The 20,655-nt window shown below is 38.1% G+C and overlaps 1 protein-coding gene across 1 annotated transcript; it reads left to right on the top strand.

The window, feature by feature from the left end:
• Positions 1-1,929: 1,929 nt before the first annotated feature.
• Positions 1,930-19,158, top strand: LOC108716319 (sulfotransferase 6B1-like). The gene is made up of 7 exons (XM_041563731.1): positions 1,930-2,131; positions 6,500-6,612; positions 8,229-8,319; positions 11,926-12,051; positions 13,824-13,918; positions 16,103-16,259; positions 19,028-19,158. Exons 1-7 carry the CDS (start codon positions 1,933-1,935, stop codon positions 19,156-19,158), a joined length of 912 nt encoding a protein of 303 aa, XP_041419665.1. The 5' UTR covers positions 1,930-1,932.
• The last annotated feature ends 1,497 nt before the right edge of the window (positions 19,159-20,655 follow it).

Genomic DNA, 20,655 nt, shown 5'->3' with positions numbered 1-20,655 from the left:
TTCGATTTAATCGAACGATTTTTGCTTAGATCGTTCGATCGCAGGAATTGCGATAAATCCTTCGACTTCGATATTCGAAGTCGAAAGATTTAACTTTGATGGTCGAATATCGAGGATTAATTAACTCTTCGATATTCGACCAATAGTAAATGTGCCCCTAAATGTGTAGCATTGCAGCCTACAGAGCATTTGTTTTTAGATGCTTTCAATGATTCCCTTTTGAAAGCTGGAAAGAGTCAGAAGAAGAAGGCAAATAAAAAAAACTATACAAAATAAATAAAGAAGACCAATTGTAAAGTTGCGGAGAACTGGTCATTCAATAACCTACTAAAAGTTTATTGAAAGGTGAACCACCCCTTTAAGGTAGTGCTGGGCCCTTTGCAAAGCTCTCATTGGTGGGCCCGCAAGATATTTGTAAAAGGACTAGCCTCGTTAAATATGTTAATGAACAATTGACAATAAAAACCTTTTAATGTGAAACTGCAGTATAAACATTATACTGAGTGGTGTGTTCCAACTCTCACAAGATGCACAGGTGGTCACAATAAAAAATAGGGGACGCTCCCCACCTGCAACATATTTGGTGTCTGTGCGATTCTCTTTCCACTTTCTACCAACTCTCACAAGACCAGTGTCTGATTTGAATTAATAACAACTCAGCTTCAATGATAAAGTCAGAGATTCACATACAAAAATAAAAACTATATGTATTTATAAAATGCATCATTAAAAATACACCCCTACCCTCAAAGGAGAACTAAAGCTTAACAAGTACGGTAGAATTGCTGCACATGTTCTGGGCTTCTGTACCAACCAAAGGCGTGAAGATCTGTCTCCGGCTAAATTTTAGACCACGCCCATTTTTGGCCACACCCGCTAATTACCATGTCTATTTTGTGAAATTTGCCAGGTTATGAAAGTTTGAACACATTTCTGTGAGTTTAAGGGGCACATTTACCTAGGGTCGAATATCGAGGGTTAATTAACCCTCGATATTCGACCATCGAAGTAAAATGCTTCGACTTCGAATATCGAAGTCGAACGATTTACCGCTATTCCTACGATCGAAGGAATAATCATTCAATCGAACGATTAAATCCTTTGAACCAAACTATTCGAAGGATTTTAATCCATCGATCGAAGGATATTCCTTCAGGAAATTGTTAGGAAGCCTATGGGGATCTTCCCTATAGGCTAAAATTGACCTCGGTAGGTTTTAGGTGGCGAACTAGGGGGTTGAAGAATTTTTTAAAGAGACAGTACTTTGACTATCGAATGGTCGAATAGTCGAACGATTTTTAGTTCGAATCGTTCGATTCGAAGTCGATGGTTGTGGTCGAAGTAGCCCATTCGATGGTCGAAGTAGCCATATTCGACCATTCGAAATTCGAACTTTTTTTCCTCTATTCCTTCACTCAAACTAAGTAAATGGGCCCCTTAGTGTTATAACAGTTTTGCTAAAGTGGTTTTAAAATAATTAAAACATAATGTAATAATGTAACGTTTCCCTGCACTGGTACAATTGGTGTGTTTGCTTTAAAAACACTACTATACTTTATACAAACAAACTATTTGACTTGTCATCCAGTCATTTCTTGTACAGAATGCACATTGTTCCCTTACTGCATTAATGCAAAGTACGACTGACAACTGACAATATTTGAATAGAATATGTTTTTATAATCATTACACCTGGTGTTTTTAATTATACTTTTCAGAATAAAAAAAAAAATGAAAATGTATATATGTGAAAACCCATTATTATGTAACGCTTTCCTTGAAACCAATCCAAATGCTTTTATCTATTACTCTAACTGTGGAGGGCTATGGTCCAAGTACTGCCCTTTTTACCCTCCTTTTACAAGCAAGAAAGTATAAGAGAAACACACAGGGAGATTGCTATTTTCAGTAGACACATTATTGCTCTACAAAATGGCTAGTCTGAAGACATTCCGTAAAGAGATGGAAGCTTTGATGGACGCTTGTAAAGATATGCCGCAGGATGATATGCTCTTAACATACAATGGAATCTTATTCCCCAAACTAATATGCAATCCAGATACATTTAAGGCTATGGAATCATTTCAGTTAAGAGAAGATGATTTACTTCTTGCTTCTTATCCTAAATGTGGTATGTAACACAAGGATTTAATTTTAACTAAGTTATTCTCCCTTACAGCACATTTTTTTTATTTTTGGTGATCAAATAGTTACAGAAAAAGAATCAAATGTGTTGCCCTAACTACTCTGCAAACAGCTGGGTATTTGGTGAAAACAATATTTGATGGAAGGGGATACAGACTGAAGAACATTGGTTCTGCACACTGATAATTATAACACTGCAGTCAAAGGACTAGTTTTTGTTTGAGATTTGCTTGGGAAATTGGATGTAACATCCTTAAAGGGGTGGTTCACCTTTAAGTTATTTTTAATATTTTTCAAAATGGCCCTTTTTAAGCAACTTTCCCATTAGTTCACATTAGTAATTTTTTTTTATAGTTTTTAAATGATTTGCTTTCTTCTTTCCAGCTTTCAAAATAGGGGTCATGATCCCCATCTAGAAACAAATGCTCTGTAAGGCTACACATATATTGTTATTGCTACTTTTGATTACTCATCTTTCTATTCAGGTCCTCTCCTATTCATATTCCAGTCTCTTCAATGCATGGTTGCTAGGGTAGTTTGGGCTCCGGCAACCTGATTGCTGAAATTCAAACTGAAGAGCTGATGAATAAAAAGCTAAATAACTCAAAAATCACAAATGAAAACCAATTGCAAATTGTCTCAGAATATCACTCTCTACATCATACTAAAAGTTAACTCACGGGCAAACAACCCCTTTAAAATAATAGAAATTTATTTTTGATAAGTCAGTCTGCCTTGCAAAATATTTGTGCTGCTTTGTAGTACAGGTATGGGATCCATTATTAGGAAACCCATTATCCAGAAAGTTCCAAATTACGGAATGGCCCCATAGACTTAGGGGCCGATTCATCAAGAGTCGAATATCGAGGGTTAATTAACCCTCGATATTCGACTAGGAACTAAAATCGTTCGACTTCGAACATCGAAGTCGAACGATTTAGCGCAAATCCTAGGATCGAACGATTCGAAGGATTTTAATCCAACGATCGAAGGAATATCCTTCGATCAAAAAAACACAGGCAAACCTATGGGGACCTTCCCCATAGGCTAACATTGAGTTCGGTAGCTTTTAGCTGCCGAACTAGGGGGTCGAAGTTTTTCTTAAAGAGACAGTACTTCGACTATCGAATGGTCGAATAGTCGAACGATTTTTAGTTCGAATCGTTCCATTCGTAGTCGAAGTCGTAGTCGAAGGTCGAAGTAGCCCATTCGATGGTCGAAGTAGCCCAAAAAACACTTAGAAATTCGAAGTTTTTTTAATTCGAATCCTTCACTCGAGCTTTGTAAATGTGCCCCTTAATTTTATCCAAGTAATACAAATTTTAAAAAAATATTTCCTTTTTTTCTGTAATAATAAAACAGTAGCTTGTACTTGATCCAAATTAAGATATAATTAATCCTTATTGGAAGCAAAACCAGCCTATTGGGTTTATTTAATGTTAACATGATTTTCTAGTATATATAGGGGCAGATTTACATAGGGTCAAATATCGAGGGTTAATTAACCCTCAATATTCGACTGCGAAAGGTAAATCCTTCGAATATCAAAGTCGAAGGATTTACTGCAATTAGTTCGATCGAACGATTAAAAGGATTCGAAGGATTTTAATCCATCGATCGAACGATTTTTCTTCGCCTAAAAAAAGCTAATAAAGCCTATGGGAACCTTCCCCATAGGCTAACATTGCACCTCGGTAGGTTTTAGGTGGTGAAGTAGGGGGTCGAATAGTCAAATGATTTTTAGTTCGAATCATTCGATTCGAAGTCGTAGTCAAAGGTAGAAGTAGCCAATTCGATGGTCGAAGTAGCCAAAAAAATATTCGAAATTCAAAGTTTTTTTTATTCTATTCCTTCACTCGAGCTAAGTAAATGTGCCCCTAAATGTATGAAGATCCAAATTACAGAAAGATCCGTTATCCGGAAAACCCCAGGTCCCGAGCATTCTGGATAACAGATCCCATACCTGTATATATATATATATATATATATATATATATATATATATATATATATATATATATATATACAAAACCTTGTAGAAATTTCGCACACCATTACTGGAAACAACTGAATAATGTATAATAATCATACCAGCAACACCAGGTTTTCTTATTCAAGACAACAGTATTAAAAGGTGCATGTACAGCCGACGTGATGTGACGTTTCGGTCCAATCGGGGACCTTTCTCAAGGTATATATATTAATATTATATTATAGAATTTTATAGATATTATAGAATATAATATCTAGAATTCTGAAATATCATTGACCAGATAGGTAGGTAGACCTGTACCCAGTATTGCCTGGAAAACCTTGCAGTTTTGCATGCTAAATGGACCAAAATGTTGTATACATCTGAAATCTCCTAGGTAACTATCTTGTATTTTGTCTCAAACTGCTAAGTAGTTCTACATTACTATGGAAAGGTGCAATATCATTGTCAGATGGGCATGCCTGTGGTTTTTGGGGTTAATGGATGGCATATATTTACTTAGTACCTTTTGAAAGCCCAGAGGTACATGTTTTCTCCTTTGCCACAACTGAGTAACTCTCTGATACTATGGAATTTTATGATCTGATTTGCCAGATGGGTAGGCCTATGATGTTTGGTATAAATGCTTGGTAGATTGAAGCTCAGTTCCTTAAAAACCCCACAAGCACATATGTCCCTTTGCCACAGTATGTTGCTACAGCAATAGTCCAACGTAAGACACACAATGACTTAAGTGCCAGCAGCATATAATGTTAGGAACAGGCCAGTCTTTACTAGAGAACAGGAATAACAGTACTGATAGCAGGAGATGTTTAAAATTGTGGAAGTGTACACTTGACAAAAAGCCACTTTGCTCAAAACATGTTGTTAATAAACCTTGCAGCACAGTAACTGCAGTTTCTAAGCCTGTTTTCATTCATTTTAAACTTTTCCATTAGCACGTGCTTCAGTTGGGACAGAAGCAGTTGTACAGGTATCAAAAGTACAAACCTCTTCTTTCCTACTGATAGCAGAAGGACCTGCCTCAGATAGAGTGACCAGCAGCAGGAAATTGGTAACCAGTATTGGTATTAGTGGGTCTTTTAAATGATCAATTTTGCACACTCCAGTGAACTTGAACTTCTAGCTGTGGCGCAATGGTGCTGACTGTGTTCATTGTTCTACACCAAATACAAAGGATATATAGTTATACAGTTTTTATTAACAGCTCACATTTCTTTTCTTCTATGCCATGAGAAGGCTGATAATAATCCCTAAATCACAAACAATGCAAACAAGCAAACTTTGTGTAAACCTTCCATAGAAATAAAGTTAAAGGGGTTGTTCACCTTCCAAACACTTTTTTCAATTCAGTTGTTTTTAGATTGTTCCCCAGAAATAAAGACTTTTTTCAATTACTTTCAATTATTTATTTTTTACTGTTTTTCCAAAATGTTCGTGTCTCTGGTGTTTGAGTCTGGCAACTCAGTAATTCAGGCGCAGACTCTAAACTGTTACAATTTTGCAACATTTAGTTGATACATTTCTCAGCAGCATCTCTGGAGTATCAGCAACTATTGTATCAATTCTAACAGCTGCCTGTAATGAAACCCAGAGATTCTGCTCAGCAGGGACAAAGATATGAAATGTATCAACTAAATGTATCCATTTAGAACAGTTTACAGGATCGACAACCCCCCCCCTCCCAGAGCTGCTTCAGAAGGAGAGAAATTACGCTTTACACTTCAATATTGGAAAAACCGTCACACAGAAAATAGAAAGTCATTGGAAAAAGTCGTTATTTCTGGTGATCTATCTGAAACCATCTAGTTGTTTGAAGGTGTACAACCCCTTTAAGGAAGATACAGAATTTTACCGCAGATCCATGCCTGGAGAAAAACTTAACCGCAACTGAGAGAGATATTTGGGATATTTGGGAATGAAATGTTACCTTTGTTACTATTGTTACTGTTTTTCTTATTGCTATTGTTTATCTATTCTGGGCTAGTATGTGTTCATAGAGTTTGTTGCAGGCATATTACATAAGGAGAAGGAAAACAAAAAGCATGAGCTGAGTTGGGTATGGACTGCTATTTTGATAAGGAGAGTATAGGTCAAGAGACCATGCCAATGACACAGAGCACTACAATTACACTGTGATCTTGAGGAAACTTGTGGTTTTTGCTGTTTAGTGAGTAGGAAAGAGTTCATAATAATATGGGAAAAATAGACAGAGAATATCAATGTGAGAGCACACAGAAAAAAAAAGAATTGGTGCAAATAATGTAAGATGAGAGCATAGACATTCTTGCTATATGTCTATTGATGTGCTTGCATGCTGTCACAATGAATTACAGCTTTGTCATTGCTTTCTTTGCCAAGGATCCAACTGGACTCATCAAATATTAAAGGACCTATTATACGCTGTGTACAAAAAGGACGAATCAACCATTGGCATACCAGTGTTGGAATTTGGACTTCCTGACAAATTTGAGGTATTTCTAGCATTAAAACAATAAGCATTTGTATACAGGTATGGGATCCATTATCTGGAAACCCGTTATCCAGAAAGCTCCGAATTACGGAAAGGCTGTCTCCCATAGATTCCATTATAATGAATTATAATATAATTTAATCATTATAGTCCAAATTTTAAAAAATGATTTTTCTCTGTAATAATAAAACAGTACATTGTACTTGATCCAAACTAAGTTATAATTAATTCTAATTGGAATCTCAACCAGTCTATTGGGTTTATTTAATGTTTACATCATTTATTAGTAGACTTAAGGCATGAAGATCCAAATTACAGAAAGATCTGTAATCTGGAAAACCCCAGGTCCCAAACATTCTAGATAACAGGTCCCATACCTGTACTAACATTAAAAAAACTGGCACTATCACATATCTCCCTCTATACAATTTTGGGTGCAATTTCACATAAACAAAAAAAGTGAGGCATCAGGGCCACTTTAAAGTACTAGGGGGCCTGAGGCAAATATCTTATTGGTGAGCCCCCACAGCTACCCCAAGATATTTGTAAAAGGACTCAAGCAGGAGAACTTTAACTTGAGCTCCTAAAGTTATATCAGTTAAAAGTTTAATGGTGGGCCCCCAGATCTGGTGTGGACTAGGCAATTGCCCCTTTATTAAAACCTCTATGAGGGCCATAGTTTTATTGAACTAACAAATATTTATATAGTTAATTCATCAAACCTCAAGGTCCACACACCCCTCTTTTTTTGTTTGTTTTCAGTAGTGATGAGCAAATTTTTTTTAGCCAGCCATGGATTTGTGACGAGAGTCTGCATTTTGCCATCTGCAAATTTGTCACAAAACTGCGACACAAATTCACCACGGAAAAATTTGCCGCAACCAAAAAGTCGTCATAAAAAAAAACGCCCATTCACTTTAATGCATTTAGATAAAAACTTTACCATAAGAAAATAAACGACAATTGACTTTAATGCATTTGGACAAAAAAGTCACAGAGACAAAAATAGTTGCCACAAGAAAAAACTCCCACTGACTTTAATGCATTTGGAGCGAGAAAAGTTGTTGCACACTTAAAAATTCTTGCACATAAAACTGACGCCTACTGACTTCAATGCATTTCGCTCATCACTAATTTTTAGTACTTCTGGGTCTGAGCGACTGTTGAGAATGCAGTGCAGGTTACTCATTGGGATTCTGTATTGTATGGACGTTCTCCATGGTGGTCGTGGAGGACAATTAACTTTTCAATATTGCAGTTTGCTTTAAAATCTGTTGAGTTCCCTCATTTAATTTTTTCTGCTTCACATATCCGTATGTGCCACTTGAGCTATTTCACATAGTACCTCTCTCTGGGTGTAAAAAAATTGGTGTACATTTTGGTGTTTTTTGTTGATAACCATGGTGTCATTAAACAATGTAATATTGTTTATGCAGTGTGGATGCGATAACAGGCAATATTATATGTGCATCACAAAAAAAAAAAAAACTATATTGGTGATTGCAGTTTAGTAAACAACTTCTGATGTTTTTTCAGTCTGTGAGCACTTTCTCTGCCTTTTGTATCCTAGTGAGTCACATAATTTTCTCACATTTCCTACCTGTCCTGTACCTGTAGAAACACAACCAAGAACCATCACCAAGAGTCTTTTCCACTCATTTACAATATGATAACGTGCCAAAATCTGTGTTTGCAAAAAAATTTAAAGGTAAGGAATTAATTCTATTAATTTTTCAAGTAATATTGTCTGAATTAGACTTTTTGTCTTTTTGATTGCATTTTGTAGAATAGAAGCTAGAATATGGTATCACAGACAGTTTTATATCACAGCACACTACCAAAGCAGTCAATCTTTTTAAGGACGTACTGCCTGCCTTGAGTATAATGCTAATACAGGTGAAAGGAGAGCACTCCAACAAGCAGATTAACTGCTACAGTGAGGTTTATTTTTTCAGACTAACTAACACAACATGTTTCAGGCCCAGAATGGTGCCCTTTCTCAAGTGTAACAGTGAACAGAACAAAGTGGCTATTTAAACCCAGCCATCATTCCTCAGCCCACAAATTGATTGCATAATTAGTCCAATTTAGCGGAGGTGCTCAAGTAGGTGATTATTGAAGGTCAGAAAGTATCCAGAAAAAGTCCTTGTGTTAAAAAAAGTTGAAAAATATCCAAAAAATTGTATTTTTCAAATGGCAAATTCTAACTGTCACCCATTGATAGATCCAATTCTAAAATTCCCATAGGAATGAATAGAACATGGTGAGTTTTTATTTATTAAGCTCTAAACTCACATTTTGATAAATCTGCCCCTTCAAGAGTTAGCATTGCCTGTTTTTTTATGAAAAACCCCCAGTGCTAGGCAACAGTAGTCCTACATGCCAAGGATCTCTCTGTCCCTTAGCCTAACCATGTGAATCCCTATACTGGCAGTGTTGAGGGAACTAACCCAATACTAGCTTCTTTGTTGGAGCCTCTGACTGCTCTACAAACTACTCTGATCCTGCATTTCCCTCATGGAGTGTATATTACAAAACTATCCATGCATTTACTTTCAGGCCCTATGGAGCACACCACACCAACTCTAGCAACTAGGGGAACCAAAAGAGACCATATACGTGTGTGCATCCATCTTTATAGAATAGAACAATGACATTGACTGGCCAACTACTGAAATGTCAGAAAAATACTTTAAAGGGTACTTGTCACCCAGGGGGTCCACGAGGGCAGCAGAGAGGGCCAGTATGGTAGCGCAGAGAGCCTAACTGCGCTCTCTGCGCTAGAAGAGCTGAATTTCCAGTTTGAAAACAGGAAATTCGGCTCTTAAAGTACCAGGAGCGGCATTTTTGCCACCCCTGGTACCTAGTGGGGTGCTGCCATCTGAGGTGACAGCCTCAACTCGCCTCATTGGCGAAGCTCCCCTGTTGTCATTCGGACATAAAAAGCTATATATTAAAAATCCACTTTAAATTAAACCCAAATTCCCTTATTTAATTAAAACATATATACCTGTTATAAACACGTTTAAATGTCTCAGCAGTCAATCATATATTGCCTGTACCACCACTATGCTTGAGGCACAGAGGAGGGGCAGGAAATTACTCTCACTTTATATTCAGCATTTCCTAGATATCATTACACTTCCCATATTCCCACTCCCTCTTCACCATCTAATTCTGTAGCCAGTGAATTGGCATGGGCATCAGGTGCCCCATTTTGGAGCATAAACAAGATTTTGGCATGGTGCAAAGCTTGTCTCAATAACAGTGTCCACAAGATGGCACCTGCCTGCTTGATGTGATTGGATTTCCAAGACTAATAGAAAGAAGACTGAAATAATTTATATAACATAAGTGAAGTTTATTTTGATTGTATAACATCAACATAGGAATTAGAATTTTTTTAGGGTGACAGGTCTCCTTTATCAGAGAAAAGGAAACCATATTCCCTTCTATACTTAGGACTACACCAAAACATTAGTGGACTGCCTGAATAAAGGATAACTAAATATTCAGTCCCCTACACCTGTTCAGTTATGGCCACACAAAATGCCTTCCTTCTCCTCATTTTCACATTATTACACCAATCATATGTAAAGTGTTTTACATACCTTGATTTTAATTAACATGGATTGAAAGATTATTTTTTGAGAACTTTTGAGAACAGTCATCTGTAGGAAAGGAAAACCATCTAGTCTGCCATCAGCCTTAAAATACAGAAGCTACATTTCAAAAGTTTTATTACCCAGCTGCAAAGGGTATATATACACTGCAGGCAAAAGTGACGAATTAGTGGTAGTGATTAAATTCCATGGTGAGTCTAGATGTTATGTCTACAAGTGCCTGTTACATAAGGTTCCCCATACCAAAAAAACTCCAGTTTTCTCTTAAAGGAGAAGGAAAGGTTAAAACTAAGTAAGCCTTATCAGAAAGGTCCATCTAAATATACCAGTAAACCCCCAAAGTAATGTTGCTCTGAGTCCCCTGTCAAAAGAAACACTGCATTTCTTTCCTTCTATTGTGTACACATGGGCTTCTGTATCAGACTTCCTGCCTTCAGCTTAAACCTCATTGCCCTGGGCGTGAGCATGCTCAGTTTGCTCCTCTCCCCCCACCCCTCCCTTCTCCACTGTAATCTGAGCCCAGAGCAGGGAGAGACTCAGGCAGGAAGTGATGTCACACCACATTAATACTGCAGCTCCTATACTAAACAAACAGAGAGTTTCTAGAGCTGTTTACTCAGGTATGGTAAAATATTCTACAGAATAAATATAGCATTCTAGCTTGCACTATTGCAGCTAATCTATTGGCAATAAAATGCCTCCGTGGCTTTCCTTCTCCTTTAAGACTATAATTTCATAAAAAACAAAACATAGAATAAAGTATTGTTTAAATGTAATAAAAATAAGCCTTAATTCAGCAAACATCAGTATGACTATAATTTTACCTAAAAGCAATGAAAGTATACATAACAATGATAGAATAATGTGCTACTTTCTATAAATATTAATTGCAGTGTTCACAGAGTTCAGCCTTGTGTCTCTACAGAGCAAAAACGAAGTGGAGGATTGCACACTCAAATAGAAAATAAAGAAAATGTATTACATCAAAAAATGTTACCAAAACAAATTAATTCAAAATTAGATATAGTTAGCCCAACGCGTTCTGACCAAAGGTGGTCTTCCTCAGGGGAAACTCTCTATATATCTATATGCTTGTGTCTCTTCAGAGGTCCTTGCCAAGGGTTAATGTCCACTTTCATTTTGGTAGGTTTTATATCATTCGTATAATACAAATTGTGGTGGTTTTAAACAAAGTTTTGTTGCCCATGGGCATAAATATTTTTCTTCTACCCGTATTAAACACTTAATGCCTAGAGATGCTCAATGAAATAGTTTTAAAAAACAGCTAAATGAGTCCATAGAACTGATCTCCTGCATGGCTTCACTTCTCAAAGTACTAGGTATCATAATTGCTCTTTCAAGCCTACAGCCTGGCAACCTTTTACCAGACCTCCGTATTATAGTCATTGTAATTCCTTCTACTTTTTAACAGGAGCATTTATTTATTGGTGTTTGATTAGATGTGGCCTAGGTTCATAGGTCTTCTCTCAGATACATTGTTGATAAAGACCTTGTGGCCCCCAGAAGCCAGTCAATGACGGCTGCCGAGTTTCTAAAGTAAAAAAAGCAGATCTTTACCTCTGTTACTTAGTCTTCTACCAGCCATGTTCATTTTTACTTTGTTTCTTGAATCAGATGGACTGTTGCTGCTTTATGAGGACATTCTTTGTCTTGTTTGTACCATGTACAGATGCTGGTGGTTTTTCGGAATCCAAAAGACACAGCAGTATCCTTCTACCATTTTTACAACAACAACCCAGGTCTTCCCAACTACAGTTCATGGGATACATTCTTTAAGGATTTCATAAGTGGAAATGGTAATTTTTTTAAGTGTTTGTTTTTGCTTTAATGGGTGATTTTTATACAACAGGATGAACATTCTGAAAATTTCTTCAATTCTACCAACTCACTCTGCTTGATTTGTTTTTTTTCGATATCATATAATAACACTTACACCATTACTGGAACACTATGGGGGTTATTTATCAAAGTCCGAATTCATCTCAATATCTCCTGCTACAAACTCCGATCTAACCCACTCGGGGTTTCAACGCTTATTTATTATTACATTATTACATTTCCCCCGAAATCTCAGAATTTTTTGGAGTTTTCACCAGAAAGCTCCGAAAACATTGTGAAATTGCCGAAACCCCAGACACAACCAAAAATCAATGGGGCTGTTCCCATTGACTTATATGCAACCTCGACAAGTTTGAGATGCCGTCCGTCGTTCTATATTCGGGCTTTTTAGCCCTCAAGGTTTAATAAATTCCGAAAAATTTGTGATTTTTTTAAAAGTCAGATTTTATAAAAAAAAAAAATTTGCATTTTGGGAAATTTCGGGTATTCAGAGCTTAGTAAATAACCCCCTATGCGTATATGGTGTGCAACTTCTTTGTTCCAATTATCCATCCTCATTTAGAGAGAGCTGCTGTAAATATCAAAAATTCTGGGAATTCTGGATTGGGAATTTTGCATTGAATGTAAAGTGTGCTAACAATTGCACACTTTAGTGAGTAGTGATATAGAATGTGGAGTCTGCATTTTCTCCTGACACTGACCTTTTTATGCTTCTCATTTACCATCAATACCTTTGTCCTTAACACTTTGATTGTGAGTGCCCGTTAATGTACATTTTATACAGTCCAAATTTTATATTTCATATAGGTTGGTGGGCATTACCCACTATAGGCGCATTTACCTGTACTTTTGTCATTGCAATTGTTTTTTTTACCCATGAGCCACATTCAAATGTAAAAAGAGTTAGAGAGAAACACAAGCACACAAAAGTTCCTGGGGATGTCAATTAAGGATTTTGATTGGATATTTGGCAGCCCCTATGTGAATTGGCAGCCTATAGTAGGCTCTGTTTGGATGTAAACGTGGTTTTTATGCAACCAAAACTTGCCACCAAGTCAGGAGTTAAAAAATAAGCACCGATTTGAGGCCAATGGAACCAACATCCAAGGGGTTGGTGAGCAACACTGATTTAAATGAAAAATAAAGTGAATGTATACCACACATTATGAAAACACATTTTGAGGTATGGCATAATGTTTGGGTAACTAAATAGTTAATTTAAATTCTAGTTAGTAAATCATACATAAGCAATGCTGATCTACTGTATTAAGTTACAGAGAGAAATATTATGCTGACCCAGTCTTATTTTGCTCTTGCATAGAACAAGAATTTTCCTGATGTTTTTTGTTGTCAATTTTTATTCTTGTGATAGTTAATAATTATTTGTCTGAAATTGATTATTTGTCTCAAGCTTTACAGAAGCCTTCAAGATTTAATTAGCAGATGACTTTAGATCGCATGACAACTGTGGTGATGATTCTTTTCGACGTACTGCAACATTTTTGGCAGGTTTCTCTGACTTCCATATACAAATTACATTCAGGATACGGCTGAATCTTTTGTGGTGGATTTGGAATTCATCCAAATAGTACAATTCTAAGTTTGGTGCATCCCTACTAGCAAATAGATATCCAAAATATTGTACAGGGCCCTGTGCATAAGGAATTCATACACAGTACAGAGTCTTGTGCCAAATGTTGTCCTAAACTTAACATTCTTTTGTTTTCAGTTGTCTTTGGATCATATTTTGATTATGCTGTTAAGTGGAACAAACACATTGATAATGAAAATGCGTTGATAATGACTTTTGAAGAGATGAAAGAGGTTAGTTTATCATAGAGACGAGACATAAAAGATCCTTATTTTTGTATAACATTAGATATATGTTCTGATGCACATTCTAAAAGAGTAATTACATTTAAATGTACCAATAACTATGTTTAATGTTCACTATTTAAATGAATAATTAATTCAATCCCCATACACCAAGTTTGTAAGCTGAATTATCTTTACAAGCAGACACGTATGTGGCTCCCTGACTTATATAAACCCTACACATAAGCAAGTTTTTTTTCTGAGGTTAGTACCTCTGCGCTTGAGATACTGTTTATTCAGAAGAGTTTGTGTCTCTTTCTCTCGCCAAATATATTTCCATTATTATTTTTTATTGTTTGGTTTTCTGTGTGGGGCCTCTAGTATTACGTTTTCATTAATACATTAATTAATGAACCTAGCAATTAATACATACTAACATAGTAAGTTAGGCTGAAAAAAGGCACATGTCCATCAAGTTCAACATTTTAAGTAAAAAAAACCCTGTTTGAAGCCTCTCCAATTTTCCTCAGAGGGGGAAAAGTTCTTTCCTGACTCCAAGATGGCAATCTGACTAGTCCCTGGACCAACTTGTACTATGAGATATCTTCCATATCCCTGTATTCCCTCACTTGCTTAAAAGCTATCCAACCCCTTCTTAAAGTTATCTAATGTATCAGCCTGTATGACTGATTCAGGGAGAACCTTTCTCCGAGTAGAGAATGTACAGTTAACAACCACCCTCTGTATCTGATCCTGTTGCCAGTTTTCTATCCATGTGCAAACGTTTCATTAAGCCCAACACCCTTAGTTTAGAGAGCAGTCATTTGTGGGTCACGGTATCAAACACTTTGGAAAAATCCAAATAGATCAGCCCGCTGTCCAGCATCTCTGACTATGACCTATCCTTCATAAAGTCACTCTGTGATTACTGCTCATAATGCCATTCATCAGGACAAAATTTTAAATGTGATCAATTAACAAAGGATCACCAGGCTGAGAGCATAATCCCTTTTTAAATATAGAAATCAGCTTTCCTCCAATCCATAGGTACCATACCAGAAATAGAGGCTGGCGGAAACCAAACTAAGCTCTCTTAGTAAACAAGGGTGTATTCCATCTGGCCCTGACACTTTGTTCACATTCAATTTTAGTAAAGCTTTATAAACCATATCCTGAGTCAGCCACTAGCTAGTATGAGCTGAGCCACCAGTGCAGCTATGAGCAGGGCCGGATTTACATAGCGGACGCCCCTAGGCCCACTGCCATTTGTCGCCCCTGTCCCCTCCCCTTTATTCGTGCAAATTTTCATGGAGATTGTATCTCCTGTGCATCCCCAGTATTTTCGAACCAATGTGGGTGTGGTTGGGCAGCATGCCGCCCCCCTAAAATCCTGCCGCCCTAGGCCCGGGCCTAGGTGGCCTTCCCACAAATCTGGGCCTGGCTATGAGGTGGGTCTTGGAATTCTGACTGCTCTATTGCATACACTAAAGAAAAGAGCTGATTTAGCACATTTGCATTTTTAGTATCTGAAACTGGTACCATTATTACACTCTCAATCTGCATCTTTTAACTACTACTATACTTGTAAATCACGTATTTACATTTCTACAGTTTTAAAGCAAAACATCTTATTCCTTGTTAGTAAGTTACTAGACCAGGGGCAAACTATAAACCCAATATCAGGGTCAGACTGGACACCGACAGGACACTGGGGGAAAACCCCAATGGCCTTGTGTGCCCTGCTGGCCCAGACTTACTCCCCGCAGCCACTGCACTCCCGGACCTCTCCCCTACCTGATCAATAACAGAAAAGAGCAGGTAGGCACTAGCTGGCAGTTAGGGGGAGGAGATGGTTTGCAGATGAGGCAAGGGCTGTGAAGGTAGGAGGGGCCCTGATTCTGTGGGAGGGGCCCTGATTCTGTAGCTTTTGTGGGCCCTGACCTCCCCAGTCCAATGACGCCTAATATCATATACAACAGGTTTATGAACAGCATATGGACATAGGGAGACACAGCATGGTGAGGAGGTTGCTATAAATAGTTAAGAATAGCCGAAATAGGATATTGCAATTGATATTGCTGTCATATTGAACACTCACTCAAGCTTACTCTCTCAGCCTCTGAATGTGAAGAAGATTCAAGCTGTAGTTAATAAGCAACTGTAGAAGGAACTGATTAAAATATATGTTTTCAGGATTTATACAAAGCAGTCAAGAAGATATCCTCATTCTTCGGGTATTCACTGACTGAGGAGCAAGTCCAGATAATTTCAGACAAAGGCACATTCAAGTCTATGAAGGCGAAATCAGATGAAACTCATGGTTATTTTGTGAAAGTTGTCTTTAGAAAAGGTATGAAAATATAGTTATTTCAACAGCTGCCTTTTCTGTTTTTCCATCAGCCCTGTGATTAAATAAATTACTGGCAGCGCATGCACATTCCATATGGTGAAAGACAGAAGGTATTGGCACTCCAAGCATATAATATACAATAAGAAGCAATGGGTACTGATACTCCAAAACCATTATTTCAAATTAGATGAGGTGGCTACTGAAGCCCCAACTTTCCAACAGACAAAAGGGAGGAACACAATGACTGGAGTGACAAGAAGGGTAATTATAACTGTTGTCACTGTGTTCAAATTCTCTTGCTAATAAAACAGTGTAGCATGGATCCCCAGCAGAACCATCATGCTGTTTGGGCAATGACATGAGGAGATTGGTCAGTCGTGACAAATCTCCTCTTCAGCCCTTTATTTCTCTGAATTGGCCCAAAGTTGCATCAAGAAGAAACATCAGGCGCCGTTGATAAAATCAAGCGACGTATATGTTTTACCACCAGCAATTCATTTTATCGCTGGTGACAAAGTATTTGGTGGAAATGAGTCACCCACAGAAGAGATTTGTCACGGGCATCTCATTTCCACATGTGTCATTGCCCTTAATCTCTCCTCTTATGCCTCACTGACCCTTTCTTGAATTGTGCCCCTTTCTTTCCTCTGTCCCAAGAATTTTTTAGTGACAGAAAGCTTTCATCTGCAGCCACTTTAGACTGGGCACTTCTCTACATAGAGCATTGGACGTGTGTTGGGATTGGACACTGCAGTAAAAAGAAGAATCTCCTGTAGAACCTAACTGTCTCAGCAAAAAAAAGTTCTATTATCAATACATTTGGGGCAGGGTCTGAAGGGAAATCACACTACTTCTGGCAGTGCCACCTGTTAAATTCAAGGAAGGCCCCCCTTTTTTGCCCACTTAGAGACTCTCTTTCGGCAATTTATCTGGGGAAACAACAGATGTAGACTAGCTATCAAAACGCTGCAGAGACCTAAAACTGATGGGGGCATGGCCCTCCCTGACATGTATCTGTACTACTTGGCGGCCCAACTCGCACAAATCCGCACTCTGAAAGGTGCTCAGCCGGAAGACGCCTTGTTTCAGCTATGGCAGTGTTTATTATAGTCTGATCTCCCTCCTTTCTATGCCATTCTGGCCCTGAACCTTTATAAGACTAAACAGTTGACGAGCGACTGCTTCCTGGTGGAATCCCAGAAACTCTGTCTGCAACGGTCTCTCCAACTGGCCCATCCTGCAGTACTAGAACTGCAAACCCCCTTATGGTATAACAGTAAACTGGCCCCCCTAGACAAACTCTCCAAGCCAAAGGAATGGATCCAGGCAGGGATATGGTGTGTAGGCCAGGTTTGGACCGACAATGGCATGGTCCCCTTTAATGAGTTACGACAAACCTACTCATTGCCCAAATCTCAATGGCTAGTATACCACAAAGTAAGAGCTGCGCTTTATAGACTGACTAAATCTAAACATCTACAATTTGGTACCTCCTCCATAATGGAACAATTGATCTCAGAAAATTCCCGTCACTCCATCACCCACTTTTACAAAGAATTACAAAATTTGGTATTGCGGAGAATCCCTATCAAGGCAAGGGCGCGCTGGGAGCACTCCATTGACTATATTACTGATGATCAGTGGGCCCAGGTGTTGTTAACCCCTCTATCTATTTCTCCCATATATAAGTATAGAATTTTACAACTGTACTTGATACACAGAGCATACTATACACGATCTCGGCTGCACAAGGTCAACCCTGATATTCCGGATATTTGTATTAGGTGTAATGCTGAGGAGGGAACCTTACTGCACACGTTCTGGTCATGCCCTATTTTACAGGAGTACTGGGTTGGGATACAAAAACGTATTACCACCATCCTGGGTTTTGAGATCCCGCTTGACCCCAAGTGGTATATCTTAGGTATGGACCCACCTACTCAGTTGACTCGCCCAGCAAAAAAAATACTTCATAAAATTCTATTTCAAGCGCGCAGACTCATTGCCCAGGTATGGAAATCTCCACTTCCCCCTCTCTATGCTGACTGGGAAAAATCGGTCCAAAACATGTGTAATGTAGAACAATTAATTGCTAAGCGTAACAATACCTCTGATCAGTATTTGAAAGTATGGCAGCTGTGGATACTGGAGAATGTATAAACTGACATGTTTACAGGATGTTCTGAGACATGGATAACTTGTTTTTCTGTAGTTGCCTTATCACGGTTACTTCTTATAACCTGTCAATTATGTATGCTAATGTAAGGTTTGTTATACCTGTGTGTGTAATTGCTTGTACCAAATAAAAATCTCACCTGAGTTAAAAAAAAAAAAAATTCAAGGAAGGCATTCCAATACAAGTTTTCGGGGCCCTGACCACCATGGTTACCTATATCATCTGGTTGGCAGTAATTCCAAGGTCAGGAGTCACAATTGACCTGAGAATAAAACCCTGTCATTGTTAACACTAGACACTGGTCTGGAAGTGATGCCATTCTAACACAAATCCTATGAAAGTTGCATCCATTGCAAATTATAAGCAATTTGTGCATGAAGAAAAATACTGAATAGAAGGTTATGATATTAAATACGTATATTTTAACAATTAAATTGGACAAGGAGTAATGTGAATGATCTATATGTCAGTGCTATATAAATAAAGGAGAATAATAGATTGAGGGAGCTAAAATGTTTTTTTTAAGAAGAGCACTGTAAAACTGCAACACTTCTGCATGATAAAGCTTTTATGTATTTTGCTTCATTTGAAGGTGATGTTGGAGACTGGAAAAACCATTTTTCTGAAGCTCAGAGCAAAGAAATGGATGCCAAATTTGAAGAATATTTAGCAGGAACAAAGCTTGGAAATTTAATAAAATACAATATATATTGCAAGGCATAACGTGGAACAATAGACAAACACCATATAAAATATAATAGATAGCGAAAAAAGAGAGATGCCCTGTAAATGTTCTTTTGCTCTGTATTCTTATTTCACCCTATATAAGCCTTGGTCTTAACATTCACAACATGAAACAAATAAGCTCTATATTTTGCATCTTTATCCAAATGAGGTGAGGACAATAATCTCTATAAAATGCAGCAGAATATGTCAGCACTATGTTAATAAAGGTAATAATAACACATGGGATGTTGTATAGCCAAATAAATGATAAAATAAAATCTTCTGCTCATTGAAAAATCAAAGTTTGTCAGTGTTAATCAGTTCATCACAAACATAATTTTCTGAATATCTTCTAAATAATCCACCAATATCTGCTACATTGTCCCAATGTAAGATTCAGGAAAAAAACAAATGGAGTATACAGGCGCGAGACCGCAACAAACACTGAATAATCTTGGAAAATGTACATTTTGGGGTACATAAAATCGAGGTTCTGTTGTACTAACTGGAACATAATTTGCTACCTAATGTCGGGTATGTAAGAGTGGCTCTTTGAGTAACAAAATCTGTGTCTCGTCTGCCTCTCTTGCAGAGGTTCATATAATATTTCTGACATACAGCATGGGTATCTAAATCCAAAAAATTGATTTATGTAATCAGTGCGTGAATTGGCGTGGTAAAAGTGGAGGGAAGATCTGTGCGTCGTGCTAAATAAGCCCCTCTTGCATATATAAGCCACACCCACTTTTATATTAAGCCTCTCCCACAACACTTTTTGGTTTCAACCACTTTAAAGCAAAGCCATTTAAGTTTTAGACAGTTTTACAATGTGAATACCAGGCTTTTAGCAGAACAGCTCTCTTAAAAGATCACAGGTACTGGAACCTGGGGCTCTAACATAGTCTGCTCAGAGAAAGGGCCTGACTAATGAACCTTCTGGTTCTTATGGAACTGGGCCCTAGATTTGCAACAGCTTCAGTGAAAGCCTATGGGAACAGGAACCTGTGGGGCCTAAATTGGAACAGGAACCTGAGGAGAGTGAAGTCCTTCCCTGACTGACACACTAAGTGGACCTGCAGTTGGTGCAGCCTTTCCTGCACTTTACCAACTTCACATCACAGGGGTCTATGTCTCCCAGACCTGTGCATGCTCTCTCCTTTCCTTTCCTTCCTCTTTCCCAGCATCCCTCATACAGTCACATGGCAACAGCCTTACTGTTTCTGGATTAGGGTTGCCACCTGTCCGGTTTTGACCTGGGCAGCCCGGCTTTCGGGAGGGCTGTTCAGGTCAAAAATGCCTGCCCGGTTTTCCGAATTTGGAAGCAGCAATTGCCAAAATGCTACTTTGTAGTTCTGCCCACCGACCCACCTGTGCGATATCACTGCCCCACCCACAACATCATTGGCCTGCCTCCCGCCCAGAGTTCCCAGCGTGGAAAGTAGGAAACCCTATTCCAGATTGCCTAACACTGTCATCTGTAGGCTGGAGGTGACC

This window comes from Xenopus laevis, chromosome 5L (genome assembly GCF_017654675.1).
Source record: "Xenopus laevis strain J_2021 chromosome 5L, Xenopus_laevis_v10.1, whole genome shotgun sequence".
NCBI classification, from domain to species: Eukaryota; Metazoa; Chordata; class Amphibia; order Anura; family Pipidae; genus Xenopus; species Xenopus laevis.
This window is presented reverse-complemented; position numbering and strand designations above follow the sequence as displayed.